The sequence below is a fragment of the Diorhabda sublineata genome, chromosome 6, assembly GCF_026230105.1.
Source record: "Diorhabda sublineata isolate icDioSubl1.1 chromosome 6, icDioSubl1.1, whole genome shotgun sequence".
NCBI lineage: Eukaryota > Metazoa > Arthropoda > Insecta > Coleoptera > Chrysomelidae > Diorhabda > Diorhabda sublineata.
In genome coordinates, this window is record NC_079479.1 from 31,224,508 (window position 1) to 31,246,335 (window position 21,828).

Consider the following 21,828-nt stretch of genomic DNA (forward strand, 5'->3'; position numbering starts at 1 on the left):
ACAGCCCCTTTACTCCAAATCGAACTATTGCAACAGATCAAGCCAAGACATCTAGCAATCCACCTAATAGACGCAAGATCAATATGCAAAATATGCCGAAGAAGATGCAGAAAATGCTTATTATTGCTTGTGCTGTTTGAATCTGGTCAAACTTCAGTTTATTAATTTTGGCCATTGCAATAACGGATGTGTGTCATTCAATACCAGTATATGTATGTATGTGCATAGAATAGAATGGAAGAAAACATTTATTAGAAAGTTTTTTCACTTACTTGTGTTACACCAAGCCTCATAGCTAAATTGGCAAGATTGGCGGCAGTTATATTGGCAGCTGCGGATGAATCCGAACCTAGACCAGGAGGTACCCCGCCTTGGCCTACCATATTCGCTAAAACAGCCATTCTATTTGCCGTATGCAGTTGATCTTCTACGTTATATTGTTGATGAAGTCCATTATTACCTGTAAAACGATAATTGATCGTCAGATTTCAATATAAGACATAATTTGGATGAATTAGTTATGCTAATAGTAACTGGATAGCTTCACTGCTTCAAAGAATAGTGGGGTTAAAAAAATTGATGGAATATTCAACTCACTTCTTAAGATATCACCTAATTTTGTATTGCAGTTATTATTATTGTTGTTCAATCCTCCTTCCGAGCCTGCTGACGACAATCTTCCGTTGCCTGAAGAACTATCACTATGAGCACTCGGAGACGCACACATGGGACTGCCACTCGCTATAATAAAATAATTGTTTTAGAAGAAAAACTGAATAAAAATACTTAGATATGTTACGTTAAATAGAAATAGAGCCGAATCAAGGGGATCAGAAAGTACATACGGAAATATGGTAAATGAATCTGTTCAAGCTGGAAATCTACTTTAGAAATTTGACAGATCAAAAGAGCTTAACAGTTTGATGATCTCAAACACGGAACGAAACAGGCAATAGAAAACTAGATGTAAATATTTATTTAGTTTATGTTTGTTCTCAGTTTTATTGCTACTTTTAAATAGGAATCTCAGTGTGGAACAGGAGTCGCGGTGGTTTCAAACGAATTGAACATCCAGAAGTCGTATAGACTGAAAACTAGATGTAATATCTTTTAAGCTGAAATTTGCTTTATAGGAAAGGCTGCTAGACAATCAACACAGACAGTCAGGTAGCCTTAGCAACAGTCATGACACACCAAAGTAAGCTTCTATTGGATACCTGGACACTACGAAGGAGTAGATAGACAAAAAGTGGGTGCCGAAAAGTGCTTCTACCAATGGAATTTTTGAAAAATGCTATTGACATATGATATAGGATATATGTGAAGTGATACGTCCAAGGTTCAACAGACAACTACTGCCAAGAGAAAAAGATCGAGCATCGTGGCTAGAGGGTGATTATGTAGTTAACCAAGTTTCCAAACTACTCCTCACGTCTCCATGTGAACTCTGTCATATCTAGATCAAACTGCCGCCGAAGAAACTATAATAAGACCTAAAAGAAACCGAATTTGATGCGGATGTCAAAAACATTCCATACCATTCGCTTCTTAGATTTTGTTATTGAGTTTTTTCGTACAAAATATTTTCGCTTACCTGGTCCCATTCCTAAACTGAGTAGACCGCTTCCAGAGGCAGATGTTACAGCCGCAAGAATACTTTCTCTTTCCCTTCTTTCAGCAGCTGCTCTGGAGAGAACGTATTGAGCGGCGAATTGATGTTTGGGATCCATTCTCATATGTTCCATATGCGTTAGTAATCCTACGAATTACTCTTGGTTAACACATGGGGAATGTAAAAAACACGCACACATAAATTAAAATAAGCACATGAAAAAACAAAAAAAAAACATCTTTAACGACGTGAAAGCAAACGATAAGCATGGGGCTAATATTCTCATCAGTTTCAGTCCACATATGCAAAAAATAAAATAAAACAAAAGACTAAAACCAATGAAATTGCCATTTTTATTGTTGATAATTTTGTTCTGTTACTCATGTCAAAATATACTAATAATAATGTCGGATTTGTTCAAATACCACGAATTACATATGTGGACTTACTGACTGGTGAGAATATTATTAAAAAAAAAAGAATAGAATTACCATGGCCACAATGGTAGATTGCAAAAACAATTAATTTAATTTAACTTATATTCAAGAATGTCTTGTGAATTAATACGTGAATGACTCGTAGTTGAAAGATAGATCTTAGAGAAGTATTTGTAGTACTTAAAAATAATATTTTCTTTAGCCTGGTTAGTTTGAGATTTGCAGGCTGATTGAAAGCGGACATGATAATAATTTTATTTCGTATCTTATTAAATTTTTTGTATTGGTATTCTAATGATTAGTAAAAAAATGTATATTCTTCTACACTCTCTTAGCCTGTGCTTCTAACGAGGTTACAGAAAAATTATATTGATATTTTTTTATGATCTACCGTTCTGTTAATTTGAAGTACTGTCTCACGAGAATATTTTACTTTCATTGAATTTTATAACTAAAACGTAAGTTTTAATCAATTTCTATATTAAATAAAGCAATTTTTTGTTTAGAAAATTATTTGAAACGTTTTTATGAATTGAATTGTGTGGTCATTCTATTCCTCTAAAATAAAACAAATTTAACGTTTTTATCTGGTACCTGATTCATGAGTAAAAACGGCTTGACATACAGAACATGGCCACATTCTCAAGGAGCTCGACAATTGCGATGTTTCGGGGTGACAAGCTAAATGCTTTCTCAAAGAGCCTTCGTTGACATAGTGTTTCCCACAAACGGGACATGGATGATTGGCAGTTCTCCTTTTCGCTAAATAAGGATCGATGACGTCAACAGAAAGAGAGAAAAAAGATATAAAGCGAAGCACCCCAGGAATCTTTGTAAAAGCATTATATTTTATACAGTACTAAATATTTAAATGTATCGACATAAAATTTGTAGAAACTATGTATCTTGGTAAGTCTTAAAATACATGTTCACCTCCGTAAAGCTGTTATACCTGGTGTACCTATTAACAATGATTTTTATATATCAGAAACCGCCCCAAAAACAATTTGTTTATACATCAACAAATTGAGAAACAAAATTTTACCAAATAATCTGATTGAGGGGCAATTATTGCACGTTTCGGAAAAGTTTTCGTAAATTTACTGAAAATAAGAGGTATAAACGGTTTCTGATATACGAGTTTAGTCCCAGAAGTATTTGGCCTTATCTAAAGATGGCAATAATTGTTTGAAAAAAGGCACTGTACTAGAAAGTACACAATATATACAGCCTATGTTTCAAGTTTGAAAATGCCACGTTTTTTAGTATTTGTTTGGCAGCCATCAATAGTGAATTTGTAAACATGAAAAAAATTTCTTGAACTAGTAAAATATTGGGTATAAGAGTTTAAACGAGGCCGGACGAAGACCAGCATCGCAGTAGTCGACCAAATGAGGTGAAGACTCCAGAAATCTTGAAGAAACTTCCCAAACCGGTACAAACGATCGTCGACTGAAAGTGCGCGAAGTAGCAGACAGTAAGGATTTCAAAAAGTGCGGTACATAAGATATTAATTGAAAATTTGGACATGAGAAAGCTATGCGTTAGATGGGTACCGCATTTTTTCACAATGGAACAAAAACAGCGTCTTGAAGATGTTTCCATCGAGTGTTTGGAAATGTTTCACAGAAATAATACCGAATATTTCATCACCATGTATGAAACGTGGGTTATAAATTCACATCCAAACAAAAGACTAATCAAAACGATGGATTGAAAAGAGAGAACTGGCTTCAAAGAAGACGAAGACCGTTCCATATGCGGGCAAGGTCATAGCGTCGGTTTTTTGGTATGCGGGTGAGATAATTTTTATTGACTATCTTGAAAAAAGTATTATGCGAACTTATCCCAACGTTTGAGGGAAGAAATCAAGAAAAAAGGCCGCATTTGGCTAAGAAAAAAGTATTGTTGCATCATGACAATGCACCAGTTCACACATCCGTTATTGCGATGTCCAAAATTGATGAATTATAGTTTGAATTGCTATCTCATGAACCCTATTCGACAGATTTAGTCCCTTCGGATTATTTTCTATGCCCAGACTTGATAAAAAGGCTCGTTGGTCAGAGATTTTCCCCCAATGAATAGGTGATGTCGGCAATTAATGGCTATTTTGAGAAGCTTGACGATTTTCATTATAAAAAAAAGTATCGCACTTATTGATTTTTTCCCAAAGTTGTTGTGTTTTCTTTGTTGGGCCAGATACTTCTGGGACCATCCTTATATATACTGTAACTCTTATTGGGACATCTGGTACAAATTAAACTTTAACATCTAATTGTTGCATCAAAAGATTGATGTTAATCATGGATTTTATCGATAAGTCACTGTGTGTCAAATCAGGAGACAGGGAAGAACGCGAAAGTCTATTTATGAAATATTGACTATATCTCATTTTTTTCATTATAGTTACTGTACACGAAAATGAATTTAGCGAAGGAAATGTGTGAAACAATAATAATAAAAAAAAGGAAGGAAAAAAACTGGTGGAGAGAGAAAGTAAAAAAATGGAAAATAAAACAAGAAAAAACTGTACAACAAAGATGGGAAGATACGGAAGCTGTTAATAACGAAAAACAAACGCATAGGCGGGGAAACGGGGTGAAAATAAATAAGGTCCGACATGGAAATGAAAAGTTATTGAAGCTAAACGCCTTTAAAGAATATAAACATCATGTAGACCCATATATAACATCAAAAATAGGAAAATGACTTATAGATACTGTAAAAATTATGGCAAAAATTCTGTGATGAATAAATAGAGGTTAATGAGAAAATAGGAGAAGATTATGAGCGAATGGATTTACCACTGGAAAAAAGGAAAATCGCCCAACAGAGGGCCGTAGGATATAATAATGTGGCAACGTTGATGTTTTTAGATTTTTAATAGGATGATGCAGAATCAGAAAATCTGTGGAGTAGAAATGAAACTTAACAGGAACCAAAACATATGACCTAACACAAATTCATAAAAAAATAAAATAATAGCTTTCTTGCAGTCTCTTCATAGGGATTTGAGCTAATTTGTTCCTACTATATATTTAGATTTAGTTGCTGTAACTGAATGTTTTAACTGTGGAACCGTAATTTGTTTTGAAAACCAAAGGTTAGATTAGGTTAGGTCCTTGTAACATGCGAAACGAAGGTTATGATCAACAATATTTCACAGTAAGTATCGTAATAAAGCATGTTGGTTTTATTTGTGATCACTCTCATGTAAATAGTTGAAAACAATATTAACGTTTATGTCGATACAATAAAAAATTAGAAACTATACAAACTCTATTCCAAAATAAAGTTTGTTCAATTTCCATTCTCACCGATGATACATTAACTAATGTTAATAAAGCAAATAAATGAAAAGCGTATAAAAGGACGGGGACCCGCGAAGCTCCATGTTACATAACTATAAATTGTTATGGATTTCAAATCTATTATTTTCCTATAATATTAATCTTTAGTGTTTCACTTTCAACATTTTTTCAATTCTATTACATATTTTTAATATGCTGATTTCCAAAAAGCATTCAGATTTAATCCACCAGCTTTAGTTTTTTAAAAAACATTTATTTGTGTGTCTTTTATTTCTATATGTGTTAAAATAGTAATTATTATGATGGCTTAGTGGTTCTCTCTGTATTTGGAAGAGGAAGATGAAGAAACTCGCAGAACTTTGGTGATGGATACCAGAATCCGCATATTTTGGGTATATTCTTCTTGGAAAACAAGATCCACAGAAAGAGAATGTGAATTACACCACTTGAAACCAAGTAAAATTTACTCCTCATAAAATCTGAAGCCGAAAATTCATTATGATTTCCAAGAAGGATGTAAAAATACAAAATTAGCTCTTTTTCCATTAATTTCTTTATCTTGCTTCGTTGTTCGTCGTTTGTGAGTAAATTTAATTTTGAATGTCGAGGATTTTTGTTATGTACCAAGTACCAAGGGGTAAACCCTATTACACTCGGAGTAGTTTTAGTTGTAGTTCTCGGAGAAGACATGCCTTGGAAGCTGATTCCACAAGCTTGCACTTCTCCAGAGAAAGGGGTCCCCATAAATTGACGTTCATGAGCCACGTCTGCCTGTCGAGAGGGTCTTGGAGGTACTGCTCTAGGTGGAATTATGTCGGACAGCTCGAAAGAGCATCTGTCGTGATAGTATCGGTAAAACAGGTTTAGGTCAACGGCCTTTCTTCTAATTACTTTCTTCTGTATTGAATCAAGCATAATCAGGGCATGCTTACGAGCCGATTTCCAAATGTGCGAGCAATACTTTAAAGACGGACGAATCTAGGAGGATTAAAAGCCTTTAGAAGACTTTTTTACCCGATTTTCTATTTTAATTAAAAATACTTGTAGTGGCCACAATCATTGATTAAAATAAGCACTATAATTTCCACCTGGAAATGAATATTTTTGCTCAAATACGTACTTTTGATGATTGATATCAAGGTTTTTAAATTTTAATTTATATATCATATGCTTATGATTAATTTTACTTTGAGGCGAATTCAACTGAATCAATTGTTTTGAAAGAGGATAATGTTTCAAAATTTATTTTCAAAGATGTTCTCGACTTTAAAATAACTAGGAATAAAGTAGGTTCGGGAATGAGGGATAATAGGCAGAGGGTGGATTTATATTCAAGTTATTCAAGTTATTTGTTAGTTTGGGCCACTAATATCAAATAACCTAGAGCTGATGGACATTTATGGAATCAATATATTAATTTCATTGTATTTCTGCTACCTTATTTAAAAAATTGCAAACCCCCGCTTAGCTTGTATATTTGTTTTAAAGGTAGGTTTTGAAATCGATTCTATTCTCTAATTTTATAATATATGCAGTTATTTGCATGTTGTTATGTATTATTTATACAGCCATGCTATAATAATACCTCAGATATTGTGATATCTTGCGATCCAGGCAAGCGATGGTTGGAGAGAAAAAAAAAAAGGGAAAAACTTGAAAAATATGAATTCAAAGTTAATTCGATGGTATAAATAATAAATCAATGTCTAGATCCACTTAAAAATGTAAAAGGGCTTTTTTGTAGAAATCGATTAGAGTTAAAAGGATTTTTGTTCCCCTCTGTTCTATTTATTTTTTAATTGTATTCAGATTAAGGTCTGCTTTCTTTTGATTTTTGATACGGCTTTCAGCATACTTGTATTTACAAGTTTTTAAAACAAGACAAGTAACAAAAGGGGTTTTCACAAGTATCTTCCGAAAGAAAACTTCGCTTATTCTTTGATGTTGAAAGTATGTGAATCAGATTTATCAGTTTTCGTTATTTTCAGCAAATTAAGAGTTAGTGAAGCAAATAAAATGAATACCAAAGCGGACCAGCTGCAAGTTACAAGTATCAATTTAAAATTCAAAATAAATTGATTAAACTATTTAGGTCATCAGTTTAGTTGTTAAGAAAGTTACAATGAACTTTCTTCGATTGTGACTTCTTATCCAAATCGTTATTAGATAATAATTTCTCATACTTATAAATATACTGTACTTTTTTCGTTTCAAAAAGATGTGGATATTCCAAATTGTCTACAAGGTGGACCATTCTCAAACTATTTGACAAGTTAGATTAGTAAAAATGAAAAATTACATGATGGAAGAAAAGAATGAGTTTTAGATCGAATCAAAATCCTAAAAAAATATATTAGTGATTAACTGTGTTAATAGTTGAAAAAGTTTTCGAGCGGTTAATTGAGTGCATATATTGCAGTAATTTTCCCAAGCAATTTTTATTCCAAAATTTTCAACTGAATTTTTCAATATTTCGATTATTTCCTTATGCAAATAACACATTGTTCGACAGTATGTAGTTAATTAGAAATGTTTGATTGTGTTTTAATAAATATACTCCTCCTAAATATCTACATATCTCCCAAACCATAAATTTAATCGAGTTAAACAAAGAGTAGCTTTTTGTTGAAAAATCGATTGAAAAATTCATTTTTGTTAACTTTAGAGTGTGTGAGTTATCCTTGTAAAAGTTTAACCATTGGGCATGAGTCGTCCCTGGCCTTTAGATAGTAGTGTAAAATGATTTATTCCACTACACACACTACATGCAAATACGTAATTATTCATTGACAATTCATAATGTTCGAATGTATAATTTAGAAAATATACTTAAATTTATATTCTGATTTCGTAACTGTAAAGCCCTATAACTCAAACACGATGGGTCGTATGAGAATTATTTCTCAATTTCGCTGTATAAACTTTTGCAATAATCATAAAGCTATTTAAAATGATTAAAGATAATTTATATATTTGTCGTCCAATCAACTAATCTGAAGTAGATTTACAGTTTTTGATTTGGACAATACAATTTGGTATCAATGAAACTTGCAGTTGGTATGAAAATTAGGAAAAAAAATATACCCATGCAATTAACACAAAATACTATCAAATTTAGATACTTACTTGCTACCCCTGAGGCATTGGGATCTTTGTGGGTGTGCTTCATATGTTCCATAAGTGCTTCACCGCCAAGAAACATCTTGTGACAGAGTGGACACGACGTCGCGTTCGGTCCACCAATCAAGGCTGCATGTTGCTGCAAACGACCAATACACTGTTGACAAAACTGCGCGTTAATTTAAAGTTTAATCAAACCAATGGAGACGGCTTCTTCTCCGTGATGTCATATGTGAATAAAAGAGAGACAAATGCTGATATGATTGGTTTGATTTTAACTTTCTCTGATTTTTGTGAGGACTTGTATGGAATTAGGCAACATAGACCATCTAAAACAATATTTCATTAATTTTAATAGACGCAAATTTTAGGTCACAAGAATGAATTAACAAAACATGTCCTGGCATCCGCTCCAATAAGGTTATTACGACTTTTAGATAAATACATATGAAATTGATATATTTTTATTCATATTTATAGACTATGGATTAATTAGCTACTAGATTTAATTTGAAATAACAACCTTAAGAACTCTTTCACGAAGTGGGTAAGAGTATCAAAAACAGCTATTAGAATATCCAAATTTCATTTTTGGACTCAACAATTTCATTTCTTAAACTTATCGGATAATAACTAATCAGTATATTAATTGTGTCAGGGTCATTCTTCTTCTCTCCTTTTTAGACTACTTCGTTCTGTAGAATCTCTGTTAGACTCTATTTATCAATTTATCAACTTCTGTTGATCTATCTTATATTCGTTTAGTTTTTTGTCATTTTATGAGATATAATGTCGATGTTGTACCCTTTGCATGCAACAGCTATACGTCGTTTAATTTGTAAAATCCTTATGGTTCAAATTGCGACCTAAAATTTGCCCAATAGATAACTTTTTTCGAACATTTTAACAAAAATGTGTCCATGGTATAAACTAATAGTACATAAAAGTACAAAATATTATCCCTTCATTTATGCAGTTGGGATAAATGCAGTGCAAGGACCGTATTTAGTAAATATGTGTATATATGATACAATTCACTGAATATCACTTCTAAATATGATCTTATCTTCAGTATTCATGATATTAGACCTTGAATGATTTGAGATAATGAGAATACTGAGCTAATTTCTTTTGTAAATATGAAATCATAAACATTCTCTCACTCATTAGAGTAATGGTTGGATAGAAACTGTTCAATTCAGAAAATTAGTTTTAAAACCATTTTTTTTTAATTGAAAATCATAACGTTGATGCCAAGGTTTAACTGAAGAAAATAGAAAACCACTACCTACCACTGGAATGGGAGTCTGGTGGGTCTTCATACTCGACGTTGCTTTTAGAAAACTAAATAATCGAATAAATGTTCGATCTCAAAGTATTTCTCATAAAACACTGTATCTCAAATGAACATCTTGAGAAAATAAAAAAAAGCACCAGTGCCTGCAGGTTTTGTGAAGATGAGAGTGAGAACCCAAAATTAGGTTTTGCACATATAAAATCGGTATAATTAAGTCTAAATCTAACGCTTGACTTGGAAAATATGATTCTTCTCTAGGAAAATTCCCTGATATGTGAAGAAAAAAAGCACATACTCAGATGAAAAAAAATCTATTTCAGCAAGGCAAAGTTGATGAAACGACACCATAGCTGCAGATCTGGTCCCATCAAATTCAGGCTTTTTTCATACATATTATCGCTGATATAGAAATATTATAGGAAGTTAAAAAAACCTTGGTGTCACCTACAATGTAAACTATTTTGTTAAATAACTTGTTTTTGGTTCACTGCACCGAAGACTAATTAATTGATGTGTTGATTACATATTTTTCAATTTTTTTTTTACTTGTACTTTTGACAGACCCATAGAAATTTTTCAAGTATGGACGCCAATCCTTTGATTTATATTACTGGCTATTTATTAAAAAAATATTCTATAAAAATCTTGTACTACCTGTAAAATGTTTAATTATGAAGATACATTGAAAAAAGAATCTGCTTTTTTGGAGCATAAAAATCTAAATCTAAAAGATTTGAAGTTTTGAATTTATCTCGAAGTAATATCTTCGAATGTGTTGAGAATTTAATAAAATCAGTTGTAACAGGAGGAGCAAAACTTGAAGAATTATATAAAACTGTGCCTTTTAAGCATCCACCGAATAAATAACTAAAAAATTCTGATCCCCTTTGGTCTTTTAGTACATACAAAGCTTCGAACCACCCCGGTAAGTGAACATGTATTGATTCCAATCGTCAAAGCTCTGAAACAACCTCGTAAAAACACTGATAACTACGAGTATCGGGTCGTGTCGGTGAGCTTTTGTAAGCCTTACTTCTATCGTTCCGTCGAGAATGATTTTTACTTTTACTTGTCAATCCTCAATCCAGTGCCTTTATTATTTTTATTGGATTTCCAAAAACGTTGATGATATTCATATTGACCACATCATATATTTATTAACACTATACCAACATTATACGCGTTTTGATAATTAAATTATAGTCTTCAGTCTTTAAAGGTGAATTTAATTCACTCATAAATTCCACAATAATCGTTGTTTCTTTTTGATTTTTATTTTGAAAATAATAGACACATTTTTGTTCTGTTTCTACCATTGATTGTATTAATTTTTCTTTGGTCTATAATTGAAATCAGAAAATTGGTTGATGATAAATAATTTCAAACATTTGTCATCATTTTTTTGGCGAGGGGCAAGTGTTCGATGAAGAGTGTTGAAAGTACTGAACGATACAGAGGTACAGTTTTATGTGTGAATGTGTTGTAATCAAACATGATTTGGGCAATTAGATAAACGTACCGGTAATCTATACATAATTCTATTGGTTTTTATTGTTTGAAAAAATTAATATCACAATTTTTTTATGAATATTTCTTATACTTAGCAATACCACGTCGGATATAAATTAGTTTGATAGTGGAATTTTAAAATTTAGTTAGGTATTCCGTGATTTTTAGAAACTGTAACCGAAAGAAGTATTACCATAAAAAGCGAAGTAAAGAAAAGTACGCCAATGTTTCAACCATTGTTTATTCTATCAACAAACTACATCTAGAAATCTTATCGTATTCAAACATTTCGCGTCCAGGAACGTAAATTGTAAGACCCATAATATAAATAATTCATTTTCATTCATTTTGCCTAGCCCGAGTACGACTCTGAGCATGAAGAGAATTGAGATAGGTTAGGAAGGTTATAATAAATATCAAGTGAACGAACTGTAATTTTTTATTCAGCTCGAAAGTGGTTAGTTAGTTTATTGTAAGTATTCCAACGATCAAAGGCGTAGGTTGAATTATCTTCAGATCTATTAATAACACTACATAAATTATAAAAAAACACGCTTTTAGCAATTATCAAATTAAAAAGTATGTGTGTTTCATCAACCGTTATTCAACATTTTAAACGTTTCAATCTCCCAATGTAACCACCCTTTTCATCAACTGACCCTTATAAAAGGTTATCTACCTCATCCACCACTATCAGTTAGATATCAAACGTTTATTGATAAACATATTCGTTAACAACAACAAAAATTGGAAACTACAAGTGATGAAGCAGCTTAAGCGTTCATCCTATTGCGGCAAAACCAGAGTCAGCGAGAAGTGGCCTGAGTCAGTCTGGTAACTTTCTTGGAAGGTGCGGTTCCAGGAGAAAAAGAGATCGATGATGATTCATTGTCAACATATCGCTGAAAAATCGGGCCTTCACTGGTTTTCGATTCCAACAAGAGCTCAGCGAAACGCGAGGAGTGGCTATAAGTGGCTGGACGGTCAGAAGAAGACTTACAGCAGCTAACCTTTAATTAAAATAGGCCAGATACTGACCCCATATTAACCGCAGCATACCGAGCAGCGCGTATACGATTTGCCAGAAAATACGTCAATTGAACCGAGGAACAATGGGGCTCCGTTCTCTTCTCAGACGAAAGCAGAGTGTGCTTGCATGGTAGCGTTAGAAGAGGACGAGTCTACAGAACACCTAGAGAAAGATTCGCGGAGTGTTGCTTAACAGAAAACGTGGCTTTTGGAGAAGGTGCCTGTATGGTTTGCGCGATTATATCAATGGAAGAAAAAATCGAGTTGGTTTTTATTGAAACTGGTGGCGAACCAATACATTGAAGAAATTTTAGGAGATCACGTCGTTCTCTACGCCAGATTCATCGGCAAAAACTTCATCCTAATGCAGGAGAATTCCTGTCCATGTATTGCAGGTTCCGTACGGCAGTATTAACAGGATGTTCGGCTAGAAATCCTGCACCAGCCACGAAGTCAGACCTCGAATCGGAGCTCACTGAAGAATGGGATAAGATCGAACAAGATCGAGTAAAAAAACTTATTCGATCCATGAAAAAGACAGAGGAGGGATCACTAAATATCCATGGGTTGATTTCAAATCAATTTTGAGGAAATTAAGCTTGTTTTTTCCATTGTTCGAGATTCCTATTCGTTTTCTTTACAAATAAAACAAGTCAATATCGACATAGACCACTCATTGTAAAGCCAAGACTAAAGGTTTTGAGATGTTAAAATCAGAAAAAGAATGGAAGCTACAGATTTTTTTGCTAGTGATTTTTGACCGCGTGTGTGTTACTTTTTTTTAAACGAATTGAAATGCGGGTATTTTAAAACCATTTGAGTATCCATAATAGAATGCATTTCACTTGAACAGTGGTGTTTAAACTGTATATTTTCCTCCAAATTCTATGGACCGTTCTTTTGTTTCAGTTTCAAATTTATTTGTACTGTTCAAATTTTTCACTTTTAGGTTTAATTTTCCGAACTAAAAAGAAAACGAATAATCTTTTGCTCCCTAAGTTGGCACAAAATTATTTCTTTCGTTATGTGGCGGCGTGTGAGAAATGCGCACCTGGGACTATCTATGGAAAGAATAAGATTAAAAATTCTTGGAGTAGAAATGTTATTTCGTACCGTGAAAAGTGAAAAACTTTTTCCCTGCGGCAGGGGTGAATCGAATGGTTTTCTGTTTTTATCATTTACATATTCCTATCAATATATATTTGTATGGATATTATTGTATTGAAAGAATCAAGGAATCCAAATGAAAATATAAAAAAATGAAAGTGTATGTCGAAATGTGTGTACATCAATAGTAGATTATGAGGAAACTGTCTTAAGTAAACTTGATATAAAGATTTCATTCGTTTTCAGTTACCTATATAATGATTACAGTCGTACCAAAAAATCAAATTGAAAACATAAATAAAAAATTCAATAACAATCAAAATCGAACAAAATAATAAAATCAATTTTCTAGATATCAGATTATATAAAATTAACAATAACATAAGAACGGAATGGTACACGAAACAAACTTGGTCCTCAAGATATTTGAACTTTAATTCGTGTCATCCTATGTCACAAAAAAGATCAGGCTGATAGATCTATCCAACTATCAGATCCTGAATTCAGATGCTTAGCTATCCAAAAAGCAAAAACTGCATTGAAAGAAAATAATTATCCGGAAAAAATGATAAACAACATATTCAAGAAAAGTACAAACGGATACTATAATCAAATAAGAAATAAAACAGAAACTAAATATCAAAATATACATTTCTTCTAGCGAATTATTTCAATGAATATGATATTAGTACAAGCGGGGCCGGATTAAGATTTATAAGGCCCGGGGCTGAAGTAATGACGGGGCCCCCTTAAGGAATTCGGAAACCCGAAAAAATTCACAAAATAATATCAATACGTTAAATTTGTGGTTATGTTAGGTCAACACATCAAAAAATACAGAATGATTTCCAAATGATGGGGCCCTCTTGGACCTGGGGCCCGGGGCTATAGCCCCCCCCTGGCTTAATCCAGCACTGTGTATAAGTCATAGAGGACATAATACATTATCCAAAAATTTCACTAAACTAAAATCTAAAACACCCAAAAACAAAAGAAGGTATTAAGCAAATACCTTGTAATGATTGTGACGCTGTCTACATAGGGCAGACATCTCACTAGCTAGAAAACAGACAAAAAAGTCATCGATACGATAAAAGTAGTTTCTTGAAAAACCTTGATTTCTTCAAACGCGAATTGCAGTCTATATCATTAGAAGTGAAGTCAGTTTATGTTAAATACTTTATAATAAAGTAGAACTTACAGCTGTTTCTAAGATTAAACGGAATACAAGTCAGATACAGAATCAAAATGAAACAAGCAATGATGAGTTGCTCCTATGATGATAGGAATTACTGTAGTTTTGGGATACCACAGCTACTGTATTTCGATCTGCAGGTTAGGTTATGTAACTTTTCTACTTCTTTATGTTTCGCTACATTTTTCTTTTTTTTATTCTTCATTAGGTCTGATTTATATTTTTCTGCCTATGTGTCCCATATTATTGTAACTTCTTCACTACTGGTTCCGAGGGATGTATTTCATTGTTTAGAATTCGTAGAATTAGTATTCTTTAGAATAGCACAGAAGCAATGATAATGGCGAACAGAGAAGAAGTGGGATTGAAAATAGGGCGAAAAATAATAAGAATAATATCAGATTGATTAAAGTGAATTAAGAAATCATAACTAATTATATTGAGAAGTCAGTCAGTTTTTTAGTTTTTTTTAAACTATAATTCCGAAAATTTCGTCTTTTTGCTCACAAATATAATCAGTATACTAGTGCATTGTTTCAAGTTACAACTATAAAATTTTGTTTTTGTCTCCTTTTGTAAACGCTCGTTCCATGTTATATTGATGCTTACGTGCGGACACTATTATTTCCAAGAAATAATAGGGACAAAATAGTAGGTTACTTTTTTTATCCCAGCCATTATTTCAACCATTTGTTTTAAAGAGAACTAATCAATATGTATTATAAACCATTTAATGAGGACGGACTTCAACGATATGGTTTCCTATTTTTTCATATCTTTTTAAATTCATTTTGTACACGAATGTTCTATGAATTATTAAGTTATTTAAGGGCTAGTTACAATGCAGATGATTCGTTAAATTTGAGCGTTATGATTAATTTTGTTCATGTTTTACACTAACTCGTTTACTTAATCCTAATGCCTTTCTATCTTTTCAGGAAAAAGTTTGGCTGGAGTTGAGTAATTGCTTGTGCTACTTTTTCCCCAGCTATTTTGTTTTCTATGCTGTGGAATCTTTATTTCTTACTTCTCTTCAGTCTTCTTTCTTGTTTTTGTTAGTCAATCCCATTCTCATAACATGGCCAAATCATCTTAATAGTCCTTCCATTTTGTTTTGAATTAATTTGTTGTACCTTATTTTATTGTCTATTTTTCTTATGAATCTCATATTTATACTCTGTAGTTTGCTTTTGTGTTTCTGTGTAAGTGCCGATGTTTTTGATCTATATGTTAATATGTCATACTTTTTTTCTATATCTCTGTTTTTATTAGTTTTAATAGTTATTCCCCTTTTGGTCTGATACAATATCGGTTGCTCTAGTTTACTCGTTTATTTCTTGTGTTAATGTCAGGCCAAGATTTTTAAGCTTATGGTCTGCTTTATTTTTGTCTTCCAGTTTTAGTTTATTTGTATTCTTTTCGTTTTAGTCTTGTGACCAATGTCCTATTTTCACTGTTTTATTTGTTTCATTCTTTTTATTTCTTCATCTGACACAATAAAAATGGGATTGGTACACATTTTGTTTTACTTCTTTTGTCCTGTATCTTTGAATTTTCCTTGTATCACATTTATTGACTTTTTCGAGTTCTTTTTTAACATATTTCAACAAAGATGCATATTTGTCTAATTATATTTTATAATAGCAATACTACAAACTTGTGACGATGTATTGGAAACAAAAACAAAAATTTTTTCGTATTTAGCCAAGAAGTATTAAACTTTTTAATAATTCAAAATTCTAGCTGAATTTAGGTTAAGTAGCATACTTGTATAATATTTGATTTAAAAGGTTTATACAACTACAGAATGAATTTTTTTATGTTTATTTTCTCGTAGATATTCTTGATGGTAGTTTCATTCCCAAGAAATAGCTAAACTAAGATTTGACGACTAATTTTATAACGAAAAACAAACGCAACAACTGCAAATGATCTTATATTTTCTCTGTTTAATATTTAATTATCCTCCTTCTCGCTCACACCCTCGCACAGTAGCAAGCAATGTTAATTTGGAGGGAAAAATCCCTAGCAAAAAATCAAGCAAATGAAGTCAAAATGTGATAAAGAATATACAGTAATTACAGACGTACACTTTAAAAAGACAAAATTATTGGCTTCACTATGAAAAATAATGTGGATTAAATAATAATAAAAATATCACTTTGACCAATTTAAAATAAGAAATAGACATTTTTAGATATAGTCATTATTAGGGTTAACACATATTTCTTATCGATGTTTCAACATTTCCTCATTCACCTCTGCAAACCACTGATTTATTCCATATATGACATTATTGTCGAATCGTTTTTTTTTTGGCAAAAGCTTTTTAAGTTTTGGAGACAGCCGTTAATCGCTGGTGGTCAAATCTGGAGGATATGATGAATACTCAAGTAATTGGGAACCTGCTGGGCTATTGTAATGACGATTCTGGTGGAAGATAACATCGTTGCGTTTTTTAAAATCATTTCTTGTAAGTGTTAGAAAAGTTCGCATAATTAGCACCTATAATTGTAACTTATTTTTGCATTTAACTACTAAAATTATGTCTTAAGCTTCCCAAAATACGGTTAGTACGATCTTTACAGTTGAATGCTGCATCCCGAATTTTTTTAGCGGTATTCAACCTCGATATTCCCATGCTTATTGGTCTTTAGATCATAGTGATAAATCCATGGCTTTTGTACGTTGAAGGCAACAAAAAATGTGTTTTCAAGTTTGATATTGAGTTCTGAGACCTGAATAGATGAGTACACCAAAAAGGATTTTTGGCGTGTCGTAAGGAAAAGGGATAAAGGGATGAAAAATAATTCTCTTAACCTAACCTAACCACGTATTTTCAGCTACTGATATTTTGTGCCTATATTTAGATTTTTTATGACAAAATTCCGCAAATTCCTTCATCCAGTACCGTCATATTCTTTCTATGGTTTTTGTATTATCTTTCTTTAGATGAAAATTCAATTTCTTCGCACGGAGTTTTTTGTGTCAAAAGGTTAGGTCAAAAGTTACACATAAATATTGAACTAAAAAAAGTCTGGATGATTGGATTTTTTTGCTACGTTCATGTGTCATGTGTCTATCAAAAATCAATGATTTTTTTACGGTTCAATTGTAGCTATTGCGAATAATGAGAAAATGGGATAAAGAGTGAAAAGAGATGGGGTTGATAGGATAGATATCATCAATTTCAATATTAATCCATATATTACAAGCATCCCCTTCCATTGCGAGACACCAAGAATCCTTTTAGGTACAATCATCTAAAAATTTGAAGCCAATCGGTGAGTTCGAGTTTTCGAAACTCTAGCCGAGTCCGCAATTTCGCGATATAATTTTTAATTTGAATTTTGATGTATTTAAACACCTCAAATTCTTATTATATTATATTATATTAGTTTTGCGAAATAAAAAGTACTATCATTTCTACATGAACATAAACTTATTTACAAAAATTTTGAAGGGTAGATGCTATTTTAATATGATTCCAATTATTCCCACTGACCTTCTATTACAATTCACAAGTGCTCAGTTTCTCGTCAAGCTTTGCTTTGCTTCTACTACAAACAAAGCACAAGGGCAGACATTACAAGTAGCGGGAGTGCATTTAGAAAACCATTCTCTCATGGTCAACTATATGTAGCCTGTTCGCGTGTATCCATTGCACGGAATTTACACATATTTGCACCCGATGGAAAAACTTATAGTATACAAAAATATTAGACATTAATACTCTGCATTGAAATCTTTTTATTTCAATAAAATTATATTTTATGTTTTCGGAACTTCATTATATGTAGAAATTTTCAAAAATTAATAATCCCTACCAAGCAATAAAATATGGTAATCGTATTGATTCAATCCTATTCGAATGATCTCTGATACTTATTTAATGGCTTCAATGCGAGTGAAGCTGCGGATAAAAGCCAGTTTTTCTATAAATTTTCGTTTTTTATAATAATATACACGAAAATATCTCAAAGTTGGTAAATCTTTCGTGTATTTAATAGTTATAAATTATTTCACATATTTTTTGTTGTGTAGTTCCAGGAAGATGCAAGGTAAAACAAGTATAAGCTGTTTTTTCTTACCCGGACATCAAGAGCAAAAGGTTAATTACTAAAACATAATTTTAAGCGTGATGCATAAATCCTGAATTAAAAACGACTTAAATTACTGTTAAAAGGTTGTTAATTTTTTGGAATAAGATTCTCATTTCGTCCTGGAGTTTTTAGATTCACAAAAAAATAACATCTAAAATTGAAATATGCTTAGAATCAAGTCGAAATTAGAATATGTCTTGGAATTTCATCGAATCATACTCTGTTAACGATCGTTTGTAAGGTGGATTAGCTAATAGATAAATTACATACTATCATGTATGGAATTTCTTTCTATAATGATATGCATTAAGCTATAAATAACATTGATTTTGTAGCTAATTGGTTTTTAAATTTTTTCATTACATTTCTTAGCAGTATAGCTGTTTTATGGGCCACACAAAGTGAAAAATTAAAAGTAGCAGATATGAAGGTAATGGAAGGAAAATTTGAAATTTTTTTTATCTGAATCCTTGCTATACGAATTTATACAGAAAAAAATTTCATTCCCCTTAATGTGAATTTTAGCGTAAATCTTCTATACATTAATTATATTTGTGAATAATGGCCGATTCATAAACTTGACTTTTTGTTTGACGTTGCCGTTTGAAATGCATGAGATCATTTATAGTTGCCGTTTGACGTATCTGTTTGTTGATCAGTCTGCCATTAGTAATTTTCAAAATAAACGAATTTTATCTTTATCGTAGCAATAGAAAAGAGCCAATCGCATCCGTTTGCGTTCGTAATAAAAAAAACTCTTCGTTTTTTTCCATAACATCGTCAATAAATACTGGATTACAAACAAAATCACGAAAATATCACGAAAACAAAAAGCAGTACACATGTCAAAAAGAATAACAAAATTTTTAGGTTAACAGTAGTAACGTCAAATTTATGAATATGGTGTAGAATTTGCTACTAACGTCAAACGTCAACCGCGAACGCAATGGCCAACGGAAAGTCAAGTTTATGAATCGGTCTTAAGGGTATAATTAGTAGAATTCAGATGTTATTATACCACTCAAAATTTTAATAATAAAAAAAATTGATTATGTAGGATGGAATGGACAGATTATCTTGACAACAAAAAGAAAATATTCATTTATTTTTCTAAGTTTTATTACACGTGGTCGAAGCGGGTAAACCAACAATTTCTTCTTAACCTAAATTATATATAAAATCATTAAAACTCATCATTTATCACTCAGTATCACCCAGTTGTTATCTTGTAAACTGTCACTTATCAATATGCTCTGATTTTACACTTTATTTTAGTATTCACACTAAGCCTAAAGGTTTCGTCCATTTTTCTTCATTTTGCGTTGATGGAGTAGCATGAGGATTTAACATGATTGTGCATCCAGTTCCTATGCGAATACAGCATTGTTCGTTTTGTCTATGAAATTTGTGTATACTTATTTTGTTTAATTGAGTTTCATTCTTTTATTTTCAATTCTTTACCTCAAATCATTGGTAGAGAAGGTTTGAGATTTTTCTATATTTTATCCCATGCTGAGTTTAGAAACACTGTTTCACACAAAATGAAAATTTATTTTTTAATTTAGTCTCCTTCGAGATCTACAAGGTAGGTCTCCATAGAGACACTTTTCCACTTGTGGAAACAAAAAGAAGTTTTTCAAGGCAAAATATGGTGACTGCGGTGGAAGGGGCAACGGCTCATTCGCCTATTTCAACCGATTTCACTAATAGAGTCGTTTTTTATCAATTCGCATTCGAAATGTCTTAATAATTCGATGAAGTACAGCCTTTTGAACGTATTGCACTTTTCTAGATAGTTAATGTAGATCACACCTTGAGATTCGCATAAAACGATTGTCATCGTCTTCCCGACGCAAAAAATCCTGCTATGAGTTGATTTTACGATTGCGTTTTTTGCTAGGAATGAGTAAACGTGGTAATCTTATGCACCCTTCAATCGGCGATCTGCCATTACGTTAATGGTTGATTTTTGTCATGTTATCTTCCGTACTAACTGCGCTAGAACAATTTATAACGATCACCATCGAAGGAGTCACCTTATACAGGAACTAAACGCTTTCAAAATAGCGTTTAATTCAACTGTAACTAACAAAATGATTGATAATTTCTTCAACAAGATTTTGTTTCATTCCAAAAAATTTGTACCATATTTTTTATGTTGTTTTTTTATGCTGTTTATTCATTCATGATGAACCAGATGATGTTAAATATCATAATTTTACCTCAAGAGCTCTATCAATTAAGTAATCAGACTAATTTTTTGCGGCGATTTTGGTAATTATGAAACAACTGCTTGTGGTAATCCTGCTCAATGTTTGTAAAGAGGCCCGTCACAAAAATGAAGAAGCGAAAACTCGAGCAACAAGTTACGATCAGTTTTTGAGTGAAATTGGGCGATTGGGGTAAAGTACCAAAAGTGTTACACAAGCATTTAGTTGACATAAAATCCGCAAGGAGTGTGAAAGAATCGCAGGAGGAAGATACATTGACGTGCGCAGTGACACGATCGGATACTTAGGATTCGTTCTAATCTACTAAACTCGTCGGTTAACGATTTCAATGATAGAAAACGAACTAAACAACAATCGTGAATTTATATGGCAGATTTTTATTGAATATTTCGCTATGAGAAAGCTCTGCGCAGAAATGGTTCCGAAAAACTTTTCAGAAGAACAAAAATGAAATCAATTATTAATCTTTGAATTGATTGTGATGCTTGATCGCAGTATCATCATATAAGTTGGTTCTCACTGGATCTACAACCCTGCATCTTCTTTGTTTACAGAAGGACATCTAACCAGCTGTAACGAGGGTACCATTTAAAGACTTCTAGAATTGCTACAACGCGTGGAAAAATCGTTAAGGTCGCCATATTAGTGCAGAATAAAAAGCATTATGTTGTCACTCAATAATTTTTACGGATCAGTTCGATTAATTAATTTTTAGACATCGCATTTTTCATTATAATAAAGATTAATTTTAGTTTAATCCGATGTTGAATGTAAGATACAAAAACTTTTTTTCCAAATTTATATTTCTGCTGGTATATGATTCCCCTGTACAACTAGCGGACCGTCAAACTTATAATTAATTTCGGAGAATAGT

General features: G+C 32.3%; 1 protein-coding gene across 3 annotated transcripts in view; it reads right to left on the reverse strand.

Annotated features, from left to right (window-relative positions):
* Positions 1 to 21,828, reverse strand: part of LOC130444917 (zinc finger protein 628-like) — a 138,762-nt gene that overhangs the window by 1,054 nt on the left and 115,880 nt on the right. For 2 of the 3 annotated variants that reach the window (XM_056780283.1, XM_056780284.1), the window contains 5 exons: positions 8,490 to 8,640; positions 2,644 to 2,811; positions 1,595 to 1,759; positions 598 to 741; positions 273 to 460 (listed from right to left, as the gene is read on the reverse strand). In XM_056780283.1, coding sequence (XP_056636261.1) covers positions 273 to 460; positions 598 to 741; positions 1,595 to 1,759; positions 2,644 to 2,811; positions 8,490 to 8,640 — 816 coding nt within the window. The remainder of the gene's footprint in view (positions 1 to 272; positions 461 to 597; positions 742 to 1,594; positions 1,760 to 2,643; positions 2,812 to 8,489; positions 8,641 to 21,828) is intronic. The other variant, XM_056780285.1, reaches the window with a different exon arrangement.